Source organism: Euleptes europaea, chromosome 4, assembly GCF_029931775.1.
Source record: "Euleptes europaea isolate rEulEur1 chromosome 4, rEulEur1.hap1, whole genome shotgun sequence".
Lineage (NCBI taxonomy): Eukaryota > Metazoa > Chordata > Lepidosauria > Squamata > Sphaerodactylidae > Euleptes > Euleptes europaea.
Window position 1 is genome coordinate 88,079,721 of NC_079315.1, and position 20,256 is coordinate 88,099,976.

Sequence of the window (20,256 nt, forward strand, 5' to 3'; positions counted from 1 at the left end):
GAATAACCTGGCATTCAATCCAAACAATATTGTTGTGGGAGTTGCATCAAACTATCATGGGTCACATAGGTCTGTTGCCCATTTGATGTGCAGTCAACTCCAATGCATGCAGTTCAATTGATTTGGCTGTATTGATTGCTTCTATTGTGCAACTGATGTGTATATGAGCCAGAGCAGGGAAAATCTATATATATATATGTTGGTAGGTGAGTTTCTCTTTCAGTTATTCCATGGAGTTTTTTCCCTTAAAAAGGTAAAGGTTCCCTGTGCGAGCACCGGGTCATTCCTGACCCATGGGGTGACGTCATATCCCGACGTTTCCTAGGCAGACTTTGTTTACGGAGTGGTTTGCCAGTACCTTCCCCAGTCATCTTCCCTTTACCACCAGCAAGCTGGGTACTCATTTGACCGATCTCGGAAGGATGGAAGGCTGAGTCAACCTTGAGCCAGCTACCTGAAACCGACTTCCGTCGGGATCAAACTCAGGTCGTGAGCAGAGCTTTTGACTGCAGTACTGCAGCTTAACACTCTGAAGGGTGTGTGTGTGAAAGGGGTTTGGATGCAACGTGACCCCCTGCCCCAGCATAAGTGCCACTTACGCCTGCTACATGGGCATTTATGCCGGCGCAGGGCCACTTATGTCAGTGTTGCAGAGCCTCATGGCAGTGCCATGCAGGGGTGCCGCCACAGCTTTGAATGTCAAGACCAGCACCGTGAATTGTGCTCGGTAACAAATTGGAAGCCACTGTATTTGGGTCAAGGCTACACTTTTGGGACTTCCACTGGGGCAATAGGAATGTTAGTAATCTCTTGGGGCTAGTCTGTTGTCTAGTTCTGCTTCTGTAGGTTTTGCCTTTACTGCAACATTTTATCAAGTGCAGTACTTTAGTTGTCTGTGTAAGAAAAAAGGTGGCAACTCTTGTAAGAGACTAGAAACCCCATATATCCATACATGATATGGAGTAGCAAATGAAGAATGCTTGTGTCTAAATTCTGAAAATATGCTACCACTCTTCCTCAGATACCTTTTGTTGTACTGAATTTGTTCATACTTAAATATGACCATTCTCTATTTGTGGAGCTCATTGTAAGTATAAGTATTCTTTAGAAGATCATGTTATCGCTTTAAATAATTATTTATGAAAATGTTTAGTATTGTGCTTCTTGAACACAATGGACCCTCAAAGCAGTTTATAAAATCAAATCAATTTAAAATACATGGAGTCATAAATAAATGAAAACCAATCTAAAAATCCTTACTAATCACTAGCAGAATAAAACTAGACAGAATAGCCAAATAAGGCAGCAGAGCTGCTCATACTGAAATTATTGAGATAAATGATAAATTCTAACTGGTCAGATTAAATGCCATCCTTAATAAGTCTTCACCAGTTTATCAAACAGTAATCAGGTTGACACAATTTTTCAGAGGCAAAGGAGTTTCAGAGTCTCAGTGCTCCCTGTAAATTTTTTTGTCCCATGTCACCTACTGAGCTTCAGTGAGACATAATAAATCCAAGCCTTGCCAGAAGATTTCATGTATGGATGAATTCATGTTGGAGAAAGCAGTCTGCGAAGTATGCTCGAGGGCTTTAAAGATAGAGCTGAGTGAGCAAAAAGAAAGCCAGAGGAGATGTCGCTGAATAGGTATGATGTGCTCAGAATGGTTAGCAACTCTTAATGGGAGCAGCATTTTGGATTAGTTTAGTTTTTCAAAAACGTATTATAGTAACTCCACTGAGAGCATATTACAGTATTTCAGACTGTATGTCACTAACGTATGTATCGCCATGATCAGACTTCTCTTGGAAAAGGTGCAGCTGGTATATCATGGGCACTCTTAGCCATATCCACCACTTGGGCCAGATCTAAGAGCACACCTAAGCTGTATGGTTTTACCTGTTTTATCTGGCATACTAGCCGCAAATAAAATTTATTTATTATTATTATCTAAGCTGTATGGTATCTGAGTCTTCAGGTAGAGTACAGATCCATTCAATGCAAACTGTATAGCATTTTCAGGATCATTTCTTGCCAACCCACAGCATCCATCTTTTTGATGACCCTTGTTCACCCTTGTTTAGCCCATCATTGCTTTTAGTCTCAGTGTAGAAACTTTCAGTTTGTTGTCTCGTCTAGCAGCAACTCATGAGGCCTAGTAAGGCAGATAATAATTGAAAAAGCTTATGGATTTGACTTCTATTCCAAAGGTGGTTTGTTTCTCTTTAAAAAGTCTGGCTATGGGATCACCTGCATAAGAACAACATCCACTGCTCATGGTAACTAAGCCAGTACAAGACAAGTGGTTTGGCCCCATCAGTCTTGGATTGTGTAAACCACATTCAAGTCTCATTTTTTGTCATGGACCACTGTGTAGCCTTTGGCTAGCTTCTTTCACAGAACTGATCCCCTACCATTAAAAAGAAAAGAAAAACTAATAGTGACTTACCTTATCGGCTGAATATGAGGGTAAACACATTACATACTTGTCAAATGCAAAGTAAATAAATATATGAGCATATACATCACCATTCACATTAAACATATTCTTATTTAAAAAGTACTTTAGGGTCCACATATCTTTATTTAGGGTCCAGATACTGTCAGTTAGGAGAATATCACCCTTAAAATTGATTGGAATAGTTTTATCGGGCAGCTTCTTGAAGGTGACTTGGGAGCCCTTCTAGAAAGGTACTTACCGTAGATATTAGTTGCTAATCTGGTAACTGGCAGAAGATCCAGCTCAAGTGATTTGTGTTTAATTTAACTTTGAGATTAAAGAGATGAGTTTTACACTCTCATTTTTTCCTAAAATTTTAGGCAGATGCACATGTGAGAGTTGTGGCTGAGAATTGGAAGTAAATTTAATTACTTCAGTGGTAATAGTCTGACCCCTGCAGTTTTCTCTGTCTGTTGCTTCAGCTGGCTCAGGAGGCACTTGGGGGGCACTTAGGGACAGCCTTAGCTAAAAATTAAATGCCTGAAAATTAAATTGTTGCAAAAGAAGAAAGAGCCTGTACCAAAGCCCTTCCTTTTTCCAAATTTAGGGATATCAACTACGGTAATGTCAGCTGTACATGCTTTTTTTCTGGTGTGCAGATAAGAGAACAGAAGGGAGAATAGCTGGATTGAAATGGTTTATCTAAATCTCACATATAGAATGGGAGGGACTGTGGCTCAGTGGTAGAGCATCTGCCTGGTATGCAGAAGGTCCCAGGTTCAGTCCTCGGCATCTCCAGTTAAAGGGACTAGGCAAGTAAGGTGATGGGAAAGACCTCTGCTTGAGACCCTGGAGAGCTGCTGCCTGTCTGAGTAGACAATACTGACTTTGATGGACCAAGGGTGTCTGATTCAGTATCAGGCAGCTTCATGATAACTGGAAGCCTTCTCAGTGCAGGATGTGTTTTTATGTATGTAAATCATATAAACAAGATTATAGGGAGAATTTGGCCTCCAGCTGGTTAAATTCTCCCTTCCTGAAGATTTTTAAAGGAACCATAATTTTTGTTGAAGGAACTATGGCTGTTCAATATCTGCATCACACTGGACCAGAAGCACCATGTAATCCTGGCCAATCTATCTTGGATATTCCATGGTCAGGTTTCCACATAGGGTTCTCAATCTAGAAATAGTGTATCCAGAAATACTGTTTCCATTTCTGTTCGCAAAAGCCCCTGGAGCTTTTGAGGTCCTCTTACATTGTTTTAAATTCAACATCATGCCAAACTGTGACTTGTGCTCCACAACATAATGACAAACCATGGTTTAGATCCGCTTGCCTGCTTAAGCACTTCACACTTAGTTCTTTTCTGGCTGTTGTGGCCTCTGGAAGTAGAGCAATGGCTGTTTAGCTTGCCATTAAGACTACATGTCAAACTATAACTTACAAGCCCACTCCACAGGTGCACAGCCCATTTGCAGTGTAGCAGTCTGAAGGGACATGGAGCCAAGTACTCCCACTTCAAGTGTCCAAACATGCATGCATATTGTGACTGAGTTTGCAATCTGTCAAATTCAGTTGGTCCGTATTTGAACCACGACCTACCATTTTTTTTTGTCCCAACCTTGGTGTTGTAGTTTATGCTTGCGGTGTCAATGTAGTAAAAATGTAAGCATTTAAGTTCTGTTTTACTTATTATGTCTTGTCCTGTAATCCTGAAGAAATGTAGCAAAATAGCTAATATTGATGTAGAAACTGCTTTGTCTTAAAACTGGTGTTTACCAATTGAAGAGTGCTATTTTTAGCACAGCAGTCCTTGTTTCTTGCATATCTAATGTTACTGTGCTACTAAACAAGTTTCAAAATTCAGATTTTCTGGCTGGGAAAACAAAGTGATCTCTACTGTCTTTTCTACCGACATTGAACATGTGTTAGGGTAGTTAGCAAAACAAGGAATTCCTGTAATATGTTTCCTGTTATGCACTGATTGTGGAAATACTCTAGTCATTTGATAGTGCTTGCACTGCTACTTTCTTTTCCCTGTTAGTGTTTGATTTTTGTTTGCTTTTGACTTATCTTAATAAACTTAAAACACTATACTTGTTTTAAACTTGTAATGCACCTGTTCCTACGGCTGTGGGTGGTAATGTTGTCATGGATTGAAGAATTTCCAATAGATCCTAGCTCCACTTAGTCCTTACAGTCTAAAAAAAGCCTTAGGTATGCTTCTGCAGTGCATGTGATGCTCACAGACCACATGATACCAGTATCACAATTGGTTTGCACAACAGATGTGGAGGATAGGGGTGTACATCTCACATAACACAAAGAACCCCTTCCTGGCAAAGTCCTGTGCTGCACTGTATTTTCCCTTGCATTTCTGGTGCTGCGCTGAAACAGGAATATTTGTGGGAGACAAACTCTTTGAGAGTCAAGTTAGAAGGCTAGTTAGAATGGATTGAGCAAACAAAAAAATAGCAACCTGAACTTTACGCTTAATGCTTGTATAAAAACTGTTTACTGAAGGATTTTTTGTTAAAAAAACGAAACAACTCTGGCAACCTTAGCCTTCTTAATCTGGGACATCAATATCCCCTTAAAATATCTCCATTTAGGTATGTGTATATTTTTGAAGTAGTACTTCCAGTAGTACTGCCAGAAGGTTTTTTTGCCTTGTTACAATTTCTGCAGGTGCTTGGTGGCATCATTGTAGTAACTGCAGCACTGTGACTCAGTGGAGACAGACTACTCTTGCTGCAATTCATGTGAAATACTCAAGAATGAGTGAGCTAGAGCTAAATCAAGCTGGACAGAAGGGTTTTTATTTACACACTTTACCTGGACCTTGTAGATTAAACACAGAAGTATCTGTTGTTCTGTATTCTTGGTACTTTTCGGGGGCGGGGGGAAGGTGGTAGACAGAGTATGACAATCTGGTGAAGAGACATCTCTGTAATTGTGAGAACAATTTTTTGATCCCAGGCTTTTCTCACGGAAAAGAAATAGTTCCTCTCTTTGTGTTACCTACTGGTTCAATGTCTAAAATGCTTTCATTGACTCACGTAGTGGGATTTGGTGGAAGTTAGTCAGAATCTTGGAAGAGAGACTAAAAGGCCATTCTACCTAGAAACCAGCAGTATAGCAAGTCCATAACAGAAGTGTGCAGTTCTCCTGACTGTGGTATTGAAGCATTTGCTGTTGTTTACACCCCTTCTGAACCTGCACTCAATTGCCATGCTGAAGGGACATGGTTGCCCAAGTTCCTGTGTTGTTCTGCAGAGGCTTCACTTAAAACACACACACACAAAGGCCAAACCAATGAAGGCATCCCATATTATGTATACAATCTCTGCCATCTTGTTGAATTTGTGATCTCCTGGACAATCAGCTTCATGATCACCTTGTCTGCAAGGTTAGATGTGGAACAGTCTTCCACCTACTTTTCCTGAGCCCTAACTTCAACTGCTGATCTTTGCCAATTATCTGAGACACACAGAGTGCTGGGCTCTATTATTATATACAAAGGTGGTGCCTTCATCTTATGAGAGTTCCAATATTTTACTGGTTGCAACTTGATCCAACCATCACCACTGAATCTAAACCCTCAAGCCTGATGAATAATCTGAGCAAATGGCAGAGACCATAAAAATGTTTGAAGAGGATTGTTGTAGCAGAGTGGCTGGCAAGACTAGTGAGTTTTGTTCGTTCGACGTGTTGTTCCTTTCCCTATACGTCAGAATCCATGACAAAGAGCTTCTGAAGGGTTGCCATTTCAGTACATGCCTAGACCATGTTTACCCAGAGCATGCAAGAAACCTTCCAGTCATCAAGGACTGGACACTTGGTTTGGCATCCACTGCTTTTACAGCCTGAAGCTAGGGGTCTTCCTACAGTTCATTACAGGAGTTACGGTATCCATCTTGCACATCATTCAACACTGGATGTGTATTCATCCAGTGAATTCCAGTCTGTTCCCACCAGTTTGTTCTGTTTTCAGAGGGTCATAGCATCTTACCAGATGAATAGCTGGAGTTGTTAGATCTGAGCCATCTCTCGAGTCAGGTCCTGTTGGAGACCACAGCAAGAGCAGATGCATAGCAGGTTATTTTGTCTAAAGGGGCGGGGAGGAGGATGTAGTGTATGGCTAAAAATTTCTGTAATTGCTTGGTGGCAACTTTGCAGGAATTTGTCTGTGATATTCAGGAGTAATCTAAGCCCAAATCAAGCTGGACATAGATAAGTGTTTTTCTTTATGTATTCTAAATTGTGTGTTGATCTTTTAGTTACATTCTTAATAAATATTTTGTAGTTAAGCACAGAAGTGCCTGTTATGATAACACAATTTTTGCTTTTTTAAAAGCAAGTTGAATAGACGAGTAGTAGCATACTACCTTAAAACCTTTCAAATATGACTGCAAGGAAACAGTCCTTCTCTGCTAGTGCCAGAGCTGCTGTGGGAAGAGATGAGTGTGCAAAATATTAAAAGTTCAGTACTTGTTCATAGTGTGTAAGGAAAAGTTCTTAGCTGGAAAGAGCGTTCTAAAAATAGATTGAAGCTGGCATAATTTAAATATAATGAGTAAATTGTCCTGTGTCAGATTGTATTATTTTGCTAACTTTCCAAAGAAACCAAATTTCAGAAATATGGATACAACATTTATTTAGTGAAAACTATAATTAATTTTTGCAATTCTACTAACGTATAATTCTGTCACTGAACATGGCTTAAAGAATACACGGAAAAGGTAGATATTGTCACTTAGGGTAACTGGCTACCATGATAGAGGAATACGTAGGACTTTTGAAAGGGAAACTTGACAGTGAGTTTAAGAGAGATCCTTGTAGTGGAAAGTGACAGAGTTCAATTGAAAAGATAAGGATGCTGGCTTGGAAAAACTAACAGCCCTAGCAACTGAGGAAGGAAAGTAGAGAGAAAGGAAATGAAGGTTGAAGTCCTGGAAATAACTTGATATTATGAATAAGGCCTGGTTTAAGAAATTTGGCTTTTAATCAGTGCATGAATATGCTACCATTGTTCTTCAAATGTCCTAATTTTGTGATTTCTAACTTTGTTGTTTTGGTTTTAATCTTAGGGGGAGAAGAACAATGGTTTTGATGTCCTTTATCATAATATGAAGCATGGGCATGTGTCTACAAAAGAACTATCAGATTTTATAAGAGAAAGGTGAGCGTTCTTATTAGCTTGTTATTCTGACATACCTATTTAAACCTTTGAGGATTTAGAGTTCACTGATTATGTCCTAAAGCCTTTTTGTTCTACTGTACACATGATGCTTTATAAATATTACCTTATTACTGCATTGTAGTTTGACTGTCTAAGTGAACCATGATGGCTTTAGTTTAAAAGGCATGTCACAAGTGAAATAAACTTTGAAGTGTTCCTTTTTTCATTGTATAAATGTTTATTTTTACCAATATAAACTTTGTTGTAGATTATCAGGACTGTTAGATTTACCATTTCAAAGTCTTTGTATGCCCCTTCCTCTCTTGTTATTATGTTAGTATAGTATTGAACATCACTCTAACACTGACTTGCAGTGCAATCCCTGGTTCTGTATAACTGTGTAACTTTTTTTTGATAACATAACTAGCATTCAAAAACAGGGTGGATAAAAAAAAACCTGGATTTTAAAAACTTAATTTTTTTGTCCTAACTGTAGCAAGATTTTCTTTAGAAAATACCCACCCACGCATAGAATACCTTCAACACAATTATCCTTAAATTTTCAAGACTCCACACAATCCTCTAGGAGGCAGGTATAGGATAAAGGTTTTAAGAACAAAAATTTCTCACACTTGCTAGTTTCTGAAAGATTTATTTTAAATTGGGAGTTTCAGATCCAAAGGCAGTCGTATTCTTGGCACAACTCACAAAACTAGCTTGTTGAGGGTGAAATGCAGCAACATTATATTTAAGGGGTTGGGTGCTAAAGCAAGAAAGCAGTCCCAAAATGGGAAGTTTGATTCTCTGTTGGTCAACCCTGTTTTCATAACACGGGCAGCCATATGGCATTCCATTGTTTGTCAGCTGTATTAATATGCTTGTCTCATCCTTTTTAGTGATTGACACATACTGACCAGGTTTTTCTACCCCTGTGTTTCTAATATGATGATTAAGATTCTCTCTTGTCATATACCTCCTTTTCTAAATAAATAAAATTTGTATTCATTATAAATCCCAGACACTTTCCAAAAGTATATTATTAGTATTATTCCACCCTTGTTATATTTTCAGTGGTGAATCCTTAAGTTCTCCTTGGTTTCAGTTCCTGGCCTATTTATATTTTACAGGACTATATATGCAGCCACAGAGCATATATACTGTTGTAACTAATATATATGATGCAAAACTAGGAATCTTCTTTGTGACACCTCTACATAGCATCAGTTGTGCTAAGAGTAGCACTTTCAATCTTTACAGCATTTGTAGACATATAAAAATATTTCTTTTGGCTTATTGTTTGTGCTTAAATATATAATGAACATTCATTTAACTACTTGGGCATTTTTAGATATAAACTTACTCATCCAGGCCAAGCTGTTTGCCTCCATAGTTACAAAGAGGAATTTGAAAGAAGAAAAAAATCTTATAAAGGATTTTGTAGGCAAGCCTAGACTAGCTATGATTAATAAAATACCAGAGGTGTTATAAATTCTTTCCATCTCAGCATGCTGTCTGGAATTATTTATGAAAGTATAGATTCATTGTTGGTCATCAGGATTTGAGGGGTTGGGGGGAGGCAGTACCCAAGCGAATGGCATTTCAACTTTGTATATATAGCAGTAAAAGGATTATCTTGTTGGCTATGCAATATCATAACTTTCTTTCCATGACGGAAATATACATCTGTATTTTGAATCAAGGAGATGCATAGTCTTCACCCAAAAAAATATGAAGTCTGTATTCAAATGCTAGAATATGCATTCATGTTAGTTTGATTTTTTGGCGTAGCCTACTTTTTAAGGTACTTTATGTTTAAATGGTTGTTTGAATTGAATTGTTCTAGCATGGAAGTATGTGTCAGAAGAAATCATAGCTGAGCTGGAATTTATGGACAGAGGGCCATCATGGAATGCTCTAGAGAGGACAAAATCTGTCAGGGAGCCAAGTGCAGTTTTAATGTTATTTTTATTACGCAAGAAAATGTGATTAGAACCAAGTAGTGCATCTTTCACTTCCTTCCCCATTCTATAATGCCATTCCTTGCAGACAAAAGTGACAAAAGAATACACAACAGCCCAGTAACATAAAGCATACCTGTCAACCATGCAACAACTCGCTATTGAAAAGCACCTATATGGCAGACATGGTTTCAGTAAGGAGGCTGTTAGCAAGAGGGAAGGGCTCATCTGCTGGCCAGCAACAGAGTGCTCCGCAGCAAAACAGGGCAGACTACACCTCATGCTCTTGAGAGCAGTTAACCACACACCCAGCTGGGCACATAGGAACACCTCCACGTCATATGCTATAGAATTTCATAAATTCCCTTAAAAGCAGGCCTTCCTTGCAGAGATCAGTATGTTAACTTTCATTGGGCAAATAAAGTGTCACCCTTGCTAAAACATCTTGGGTTCTACTCTGCTATTTCATCATACCAAAAATAGGCGGAGAAGGCATTCATATTCCTGAGACATGAATTTCACAGTGATACTTTCCAGCAGCCTGCCCCTCTAAATGTGAGAGCCTGGTTCGCATCCATTGATATCTAGGATGCATGTTTCCACACCTACCTTCAACCTCAGCACTGACAATTTCTATGCCTCCTCTTCAGCCTTTCTGCAATGCCAAGGGAAAATACATGGCACAGATATTTCCCCATATATCAACAGCTGCCTTTTGGTGATAGCCTTTCAGAAACAGCTGGTGGGCATTGTACAACACCCAGCAGTCATAGCAGCCTTGGCCCATACATCAACTTAGGGAAGTCCCACCTTCAGCCAACCCAACACATTTATGAGGATAATAATGAATTCATGTTGATCATGGATATCTTTTCCCTTTGGACAAGGCTGCAGTTTTGTGCAGTTAGACTGTTTCTTTCTCTTCTGATTATTTACTACCTCCCAGCTCTCATGGGAGGTAGTAAATAATCAGCAAATTTATGACACCCCCTTCCTAGGTCTGTATGCCTCCCTGCAGTACTGGTTCATCAACTTGTCTCTTTTCTGCCCAAGAGTACATCAGTTTGTCTCCCTTAATACTTGCTGTGCTCCCTTCAGTAATTGAAGCATCTAGATGCTTTGCTTTGTTGTGTCCCTTTTGCACTCTCTATTCTGAATCTCTGTTTGACAATGGATCCTTTCCTATGGAGATGGGAGAATATTGTGTGACCTGTGTCATCACTGTGGCTTGGTCCTAGCAGGAGTCACAAACCTGCATCAGTGACTACAAACTGATCACTGATCTGCCGACCGTGGGTCACCCTGCTTTTTTATCTGGTGTGGGGCATTTTCGTCCACTCTCCTAGAGTGTCAGCATTCCTTTCCCAAGACAGATCTATCCTGACATTCCAATGCCATGTCTACCAGCATGAATGATTGAGCCCACCAGGGACTCTCATTGGAACTCAGGTCCTGGTCAACTCTTTGCCCATGTGACAATTCTTGATCAAATTGCCCACTAGAACTTCCTGCACCATGAAATAATGTACTTTCTGCAACTTTGTTCTGATGGAACAGCTTGTTTCTGGTACATTACCTGTTTTTCCCATTTGATATATTTGCAGCATCTCCATGTCTGTAACTTGGTTTCTTCCCTGCAGGTTCATGTAGCAGCCATTTCAATCTTTTACTCACCATGCATGTGTCATCCCAAAACCGTCCTTGACAGATGCCTTGGTTTTTATGTATTTATTTACAAAATAAATCCCGCCTTTCTGCCCTTACAAGAGCCACCAAGGTGGCTAACAATTTAAAACATACAAGATAAGATTACATTATAAAACCATTAAAATTAATCCCCTTCTCAAACATGCGTCATTAAAACAATGTTTAAAAGAGTTTAAAAAAACAGTTAAAAAACATACAAACTAGGTAAAATACATACAAAACAGAAAAAACATTGGTTAGGAAGGGGGGATCATTGAGGAAATGCGAAATGAAACAAAAAGTCTTCACCGACTGGTGGAAGATATCACAGAAGGAGACAGATGAATCTTCCTGAGGAGAGAGTTCTAGAGCTTTGGTGCCATGACTAAGAAGGCCCCCTCTCCCAGATTGCCACCAATCTGAAACTTGGTTGGCTTATGCAGCTTTTATTTGAACACATGTATCTGAACCAGTATGTCAGTGCTTTAAAATTTATATAATATCTTGTATTCAAATAGAGAACATCAGATCGACTTCCTTAAAATAGCATCGGTTTTTTATTTGCAGTTAATACAGTAGAGCTTTTTCATGTGCTCTAAGGCCTGTATTGATTTTTGAATTTGGATTGCTTAACAGTAGTTGTCTTTTGTTATTAACAGGGCTACAATAGAGGAGGCATATTCAAGGTCAATGACAAAGCTAGCCAAATCAGCAAGCAACTATTCACAGCTTGGGTGAGTAACTGTGTAAAAGCAAAACCTTATAGTTCACTCAGAGGAGTTCTTTGATGAAATGTTGGACAAAAGCATTTTTGAAACAGACTTTTCTATCTTCCTTTTAGTCATAGAATAAAGTCCCTGTAGATGCGTGTGTGGCTGTGTATAGTGCAAGGTTAAACCATGGTTAGAAAACATATAAATAGTGTCTTCTGAAGGCTTAGAAGTCAAAGTCTAATTCTGAACATGGACCCAGAATGTGGGTCTACAAATGCACACCGTGTGGCCACGTGCAGACAAGGTAATTTTCTACAGACCTGGGACAGCCCCACGATTAGCAGAAAATTCTGAAATGGGTCAGGGGGAGAGATGAGGGTTATTTAAAAAAATTATTGAAACTGGGATATTGCAACATTTATTCACCGAATCTTGGCTGCCTAGCAACCCCTCACCAGAAATAATGTTACAAAATGCAGTGACAACTTGGGAGGAGGAGAGGGAGGCAGAAAAGCAGTATTGGGTAAGAAGGGGAGTAGGCACTAGTGGAAAGGCAAGAGACTCCACAGTAACTTGAGGAAGGAAGGAGGCAGCACAAAAGAAGCAGGTGCTAGGAGAAAGAGGCGAAGAAAGGTAATGACAGCTGGGGGAGAATAAAGATGCAGGTACAGCAAGAGCATGGAGGGAGGTGCAGGAGCAAGGAGGTGGAAGGAGGAAGAGGTTGGCGGACCATCCACCCCGATCAGTTGGGGAGAGGTAAGGTTGGAGTAGGGCAGTCTGTGCTCCAGGTGCCTTACATCTGCTGTCAGTCTGCTGATGGGGAGTGGGGTTGGGACATGCTTTCCCCTCCATTCCCTCCCTCCATCAGCAGGCTGATAGGGGTAGTGAGAGGCTTGGAGCACAAAATGTCCTGGACAGACTTTGCGCTCCACCACTGCCCCTGCTGTCTCCCATCCAGTCAGGGACAAGCACAAAACTTGGGACCTGCAAAACCCATGGAGGGAATCCAATGGGGCACTGCCTCGGCTCTCTTTCTAGCTCTGTCTCCACCCAGTCCCCAATTTCCATGCTCTCTTCCCAGCATTGTCTCCCCCACCCCTGCTCATCCCTTTCTCTCCCCCTGCTTGCCCCTTTTGTTTTCCCCAAAGCGGAATCACGCTGGAGTTGACTAGGCCCAGGCTCAACTGCCTTGGGTGCCCAGCAGCCCCACAGTAACAACTGTGATCTCACAAGATTTTGTGAGATCTCAATCAGCATTCTCGGGTGGGGGGTTATCTTCCAATTATTTTAATAAACTTTGGGATTTCTCTGCAAACATGGGTTCTTTCTAGGTGTGGAGATAGATCTTAATTTGTACATGGTCCTGTTGTGCCAGTTTTTTTGATCTGCATTACAGAGCCGTATTCAAAACTATATGCGAGGCTTCTGTGCTGGCATGACTGTTTGCATCTTTTTTCCTCACCTCGTTTTCTTTTTTATCTCTACTACACACATTGTCTAAACTCTGAATGAAATTGCATGTGCGTATTAAAGAAAGTTATGCACAACAACATATTGGCATATTCTGCAAACATTTGATGAAGCATGATATAGTTTTATATGACTGTTGAATAATAGTAGCATGCAGTAGTCTACATCATGTTGTTGCCGTATAATAAAGGGGGAAGGAATATAATTGCAATCTCAATACTGTATGCAAGAGAGATATTCTTCTTTTCTGGTGATAATTTTTCCAGTTAACATTTTCGTTCTTGTCCTGACATACTTGACTAGCTTCTTTACAGTACAGCCTTAAGAGAGTGCTCATTTTTTTAAAATGCCTTAAACACACTATTTGGAAATTTCCACTTAAATTAGGGCTTTCATTGACAATAAAACAGACTACCAAGTGAATGATTTTTGGAGGTAAACTAGTAGATTAAATTTCTTTTAAAACTACAAATTACATGTATACATTTTAAAATCTGGGTATCATCTTATGGAAAGGAAAAATGGCTCTGTTATGGCTGACCAACATGTTTCCAAAGGTGATGTATTTTTAAGTTGAAGCCGTTGAAATAATATACCATTGCTGCCCAGAACCTTGCATGTACTTTCATGTTCATCGAATGTGTTTGAGCTGCAAGCCAGGCAGTTCCTCATTCAAATCTTACAGCAGAAAATTTCTCTCCTCTTTAATCCCATATTTGGAGTGTGAGAGTAAGAAACTCTTTACAACGTTATTGTGAAAATTATTGCAAGGATAGCTGTCTTAAAGATTATAAGACTCATAGATATGAAATGTTTTGAACATTTGAAACGCTGTGTGTTAATGCATGTGAGTTTTACCATTCATTTCTCTTAAAGGTGCTTATCTATGCATGCAAATTTGCTTCTTCTGACATTAAGGGCCAGCAGCTCATGCTTCTAGGTGAGCTCAGTTTGCATTTCTGTGCTCTGGAGTTTGGATTTGAAATTCCTGGATTAGAACATATGCCTTTCATTTCTACAAACTAAAAAGTATTTGAAAGTTCTCAGAGCTTTGCATGTCACTGTTCACTATTCTTATAAGCCACTTAGTATCTGTTGAGCCATGATTTTTTTCTTTCTCTGCACTGTATATGTAGCTCATGAAGAATGCTTCTTTGTTTTTGAGGTCGACAAGATATTATCAAATTTACTGAGACTTATTTCTGTTGGTTCTACATGCTAACAGGGTAGAAAGAAGCTTAATTTTTGCTTCTAAGGTAAGTTGGTAGGGCCCTACAAATATTCTTAGAGTTATATCTGATGGAAAGCCATGCTTAACATATTATTTTGCTTTCAGGTTTTTTCAACATTTAACGGTTCAACTTTTCTTTTATTCCTAGGTCATTTGCCCCAGTCTGGGATGTTTTCAAGTCATCAAGTGAAAAATTAGCAAGCTGTCATTTAGAACTTGTTCGGAAGTTGCAAGAACTAATAAAAGAAGTACAGAAGTATGGAGATGAACAGATAAAAGCACATAAAAAGGTTATGTATATTTTTATTAAAACATAAAATAAAAAAACATGAAACTGGTAGTTTGACACAATGTAATATTTAACAGACAAAAGAAGAAGTTTCAGGAACTTTGGAAGCAATGCAGAACATTCAAAGTATAACCCAGGCCCTCCAGAAAGCAAAGGAAAACTACAATTCAAAATGTGTGGAGCAAGAGCGTTTAAAAAAAGAAGGGGCAACACAGAGAGAAATAGACAAGGTAACTTTTGTAAATTTTTATTTCACATTTAGATGACTTCTCTTATTTCCTGATCACAGAGCTTGAAAACCTCTGTGCAATGTTTGCCAGAATTTTAAAGTATAAAACAGCCATTATCAGTGTACATCCTGTGTGAAACAGAAGTGATTGAATTTAATTGCAAGATCATTATATTTAGTTCTGAACAATGGCTCTAGAATGCAGATCAAAAAATCCACACAATGGGGCCACATTCAGATAGGGATGAGTTTTCTACAAGCCTCAGCCTCCAGGTTTGCCGAAAAAATCAGAAAGTGTGGTGGGGGGAGGTGAGTGGACTTCTTAAAATCTCCAGAATTATGGTGAGGTAAAAATGAGGTTTCACAAAACTATGTTATAAGATCTGGGCTGCCATTTTGAGGGTTATTTAGCCACCCTGTAAACTGGCAATCGCAGCAGGAGTTGATGGGGAAGTGGGGAGGAGGAAGTAATGGTAGGCCAGGAGCAAGTGGGAAAGGGAGCCTGCAGTGGCATGGGTGAGCATGCCAGGCAGGCAGGAGCTGCCAGTAGTGCAGGCACTGAAAAAGGCAAGAAGGGGAAGAGGAAGCTGTGGGGGAGCAAGACAGGCTGCTGGCAGTGATTTTGGCAGCAGGGAAGTTAGGAGGCAGAGCAAGCAAGACAGCAATAGAGGGAAGAAAAGGCATAAGGGGATGAGGGGAATAAAGGCAGCTGAAGTAACAAAAGATGCAGGAGGAAGTGGGGACAGGGTAAGCAAGGAGATGGGCTGTGGCTCAGTGGAAGAGCCTCTGCTTTGCATGCAGGATGTCCCAGGTTCAATCCCCAGAATCTCCAAGTTAAAAGCACCAGGCAGTAGGTGACATGAAAGACTTCTACCTGAGACTCTGCAGACCTAGTCTGAGTACACAGTACGAACCTTGATGGACCAGTGATCTGATTCAGCTTTGTGTATGTTTGTTTGTGTGGGACCAGTGAAGGAGTGGGTTTTTCTCCACTACTGCACCCAGTGGCAGGAGGACAATGGTAAGAAACTTGAAGAAGAAAACACCAAGGATGCTCTGGTCAGCAGGAAACTTGGTGGGGGAGATTGGTGGAAAGGAGGAAAATCTGGGTCCACAGGGGGTAGAAGGTGAAAAAGTGACCAGTGGGTATTGGCAGGGGAGGATTGGAGAGAAATTGAGAGAGATGAGCAGATAAGATTTATCTTTCCTGAAAATCAGGTGGACTCCTGCTTGCATTGTCCTATTGGTGAGTAAATTTGTGTGTATGTATGTGAATTATTGAGCTATGATCAATATTTCTTCAAGAATATCTAGTATCTCCCCACCCAGGGGAGAAATAGGCTGTATAATATGTCTTGGACAAATGAAAAATGTCACCACCTATATTCAGGTGTGCTTTGGGGGTTCAATATGCAATTGAAATTGATGAAGCTGAAAACATTTTTCAGTCTGTTGAAAGTGTAGAGGCATTTGAAGCCAGCATGCATTTTTACTACTTTGGACATTTTAATTTTGCTAGTATCATACAAAAAAACTTGACTGTAGAAATCATTGCAAAAAGGCAGTTTAAGAGCACCCTGAGCGCTAAGTTGTTTTTTAATTTATTTATTATTTATTTATAGACTGCCTTTTGCGCTGAGACTCAAGGCGGGTTACAAATAAAAACAATATACAGTAAAGCAGGAGTCCCCAACCTTTTTGAGCTTGCAGGCACATTTGGAATTCCAACATGGCATTGTGGGCCCAGCAACAAAATGGCTGCTGCAAGAGGCAGAGACAGCTACAACGTGATTGCCACAGCTTAACTTCAGTGTAACACAGTGTAGCTCCTTGTACTGTGGTGGCAGCTTCTACGAAAGCAACATTTTTTAAAAAATTGCACAGCCAATCAATAGCCTTGCTGGGGAAAAGCCTTACCTGTCCCCCCACCCACTTCCTAAAAACACTTGGCGAGTGCCACGGCATTGGGGAACCCCTGACGTAAAGGGATCCACTGAACAGGGCAGTCATACAGAATTAAATGACAGTGAGGACAAGAAACTGTCTAAAGCAAGGTATACTATAGACAATGTAGTTAGTGGAATTACAAAGGCAGAAGATGATGTAATAAAAATAGGATAATACCTAGAATAGTAATTGCAGTAGACTGCTATCCTATTCCATTATAAAGTTTCCCTCCTGGCTTGTTCCATTCTGCAACACTTCTAATTCCTTCAAAAATGCCCTCCTATTTGCAAATTCTGTGAAATGATAGGAGTATGGGAGCCTTCCAGACCTCACCAAGCATAATGAAAACTATACAGAGGTCTATTTGAGATTACAAGCTTTTAAAGAAAAATGTGTATTAGTTCCGCAACACACTAGTTATACTCCTCCTCATGCATAATGATAATGAAAATTATACAAAGGTCTATTTGAGATTTAAAGATAAAGGTTCCCTGTGCAAGCACCGGGTCATTCCTGACCCATGGGGTGATGTCACATCCCAACGTTTACTAGGCAGACTGTTTACGGGGTGGTTTACCAGTGCCTTCCCCAGTCATCTTCCCGTTACCCCCAACAAGCTGGGTACTCATTTTACCGACCTCGGAAGGATGGAAGGCTGAGTCAACCTTGAGCCGGCTACCTGAAACCGACTTCCGTCGGGATCGAACTCAGGTTGTGAGCAGAGCTTGGACCGCAGTACTGCAGCTTACCACTCTGCGCCACGGGGCTCCTCTATATGAGACCACAAGCTTTTAAAGAAAAATGTGTATTAGTTCCACAACACACTATTTATACTCTTCCAGATTTATGACAGTATTGATAAAGCTTGCTAGTGCCATGGTGATTAGAGAAAGACCTCTGGTCTTTTATCTCTGCCATCAGTGTGGTTAGAATGTCATGCCAGGATCTGGGAGACCTGGTTTCAAACCCCCACTCTGCTATGTGGGCTTGCTGGGTCACCTCTGGCCAGTCACTTATTCTCAGCCTAACCTACCCGACAGGTTGGTTATGAGGATAAAATGGAGGAGGGGACAATGATGTGAGCTGCTTTGCGTCCCTATGGGGAGAAAGTCAGTGTATAAGTGAAGTAAATAAAATAACTGGGGGGTTTGCATTTTTAGGTATATTAGTAGTTGTGCTCTGGCATTTATATTTCCCTCCTTTTTGTGGTTGAATTACCTTGGCCATGTTCACACGTCATGTTTGAATGTAGTAAATCACCCAGCGGGATTTGTCACACTATTTCATGTTGGTATGCTGCTTGTGTGAGCCCTCGTGTGGCATGAGTTAGTATTTTATTCAGGGCAAAGCATTGAAGACAAGATTGTCATGAATTACAATTAACACTGAATGTAAAATATTTGACTTGCCATATCTTTTTTTATTCTTTTTGTAATTCCTTCATAAAGGCCACAGTAAAATCCAAGAAGGCTACTGATACATACAAGCTGTATGTAGAAAAATATGCTTCCGCAAAATCCGATTTTGAACAAAAAATGACTGAAACTGCACAGGTAAGCATGTGTTTTAAGTATCTATAACCTGTAAAAACACTACATTTTGATTGTTAATTGCCTTTCAAGTTTACCATCAATTCTTCTCCTCTTTCTTCTGTCATACACATTTCACAAGGAATTTGACAGGGAAAAGTCAGCCTTTCAAAAAAGAGGGAGGAGAATAATCAACCACCCAGAATACACAGTTAAATTCTTAATTTTGCTGGCAGCAAAGACTTGTTTTCTGGGATGCAGATTTTGAACTTCTTTGACGGATTTGAGACTTTTGGGTGGGTCTGAAACACAGGACCTTGAACTAATCTTTTTGCATATTTATTCAAATTTTATAGTTTTAGGGATTTTTAGTATTTGGCCTTCTACTTAAAAAAAAAACCCTTCTAGAGTTTGTAAAATTATATTAAGATTTTCATGTAATTAGGAAAGTATCTCTTTAAAATGTAATGGGAATTGCATGGAAATGGGAAATCTCTGGTGGGTGGTCTGTGGGAAAATAAGAGCAGGAACAGTATTTCGGGGGGTGGGGGAGAGACATCGAGAAAGTCATGCTACATAATCCTTCTGCCTAGGGAAAAGTTCTGGTGAATCTAAGCCCTATAGAGTTTTTGATGGGCATCTTTAAGACTACATATAAAGATGTTTTATAGGGGCATTTTCTATAAATGATACTTTAAATGATGAATCTTTATTAAAATATGCTTTTCATCATCCAGAAGTGGAATACACACTCTTTTTGGAGAATAGGGGAGGGGGCATGTTGGACAGCATATTTAGTGCTTGACAAAATCTGCTCTTCTCATTATACTAAACTAAATGTTTATTTGTGATGCAGAAGTTCCAAGGTATTGAAGAAATGCATCTCTCCCACATGAAAGAGATTATAGAGTCTTTTTCAAATACAGTAAAAGAAGTTCACTTACAGATTGGCGAGGTGAGTTTTTGGTTGGGGTTTTTAATCAGGCTGTGAATTTGGATAGACTTACAGAGCAAGCCTAAGTAGGTCTTACTTGGGAGTCTTACTCTGGTCTGCTCAGTGGGCTTACTCCCAGGAAAGTGCTAGTTTACTCATTTCAGACAAAGTACTGCATTTAGCAATGGTTGCGGTAAATCTGCTATAAGGCACTGTGGAAGAGGGGGGCTGTAGAGCAGTTTACATTGCGCCTCTGGTGTTTCTGTATCTAGAAATAAAGCTAGTTTAACTGAATTTCTAGAATAAGAAAAAAAGTGGATGATGCTTCCTTTTAAATGCAGATGAGTAAATGACAAGAATCTAGTTCTCACCTTGTTTGAGTTGCTCAAATGTGAATAATATATTCTCAAAATGCATAATGAAGTTACTTCAATCTTTTTTGCTGCTCTGCTCTTGTGTTTGGCAAGATGTAAGTCTCATGTGGCAGCATAGCCAGGAAATAAAGATGAAAGGAAGTGTACGTGTAGTTCTTTCCTTTTTAATTTTTTTACAATTTTTTAAAAAATCATTGGCTGTCATTCAACAATAGACCCTGCCCACTAGCTTTCTTTTAACATATGGAGTCTTCCCATATTACCACTCTTA

At 39.8% G+C, this 20,256-nt stretch overlaps 1 protein-coding gene across 1 annotated transcript in view; it reads left to right on the plus strand.

The window, feature by feature from the left end:
* FCHO2 (FCH and mu domain containing endocytic adaptor 2) overlaps positions 1 to 20,256 on the plus strand; it is a 77,308-nt gene that overhangs the window by 4,085 nt on the left and 52,967 nt on the right. The window contains exons 2-7 of the mRNA XM_056848249.1: positions 7,534 to 7,625; positions 11,929 to 12,003; positions 14,832 to 14,973; positions 15,050 to 15,202; positions 18,597 to 18,701; positions 19,534 to 19,632. Coding sequence (XP_056704227.1) covers positions 7,534 to 7,625; positions 11,929 to 12,003; positions 14,832 to 14,973; positions 15,050 to 15,202; positions 18,597 to 18,701; positions 19,534 to 19,632 — 666 coding nt within the window. The remainder of the gene's footprint in view (positions 1 to 7,533; positions 7,626 to 11,928; positions 12,004 to 14,831; positions 14,974 to 15,049; positions 15,203 to 18,596; positions 18,702 to 19,533; positions 19,633 to 20,256) is intronic.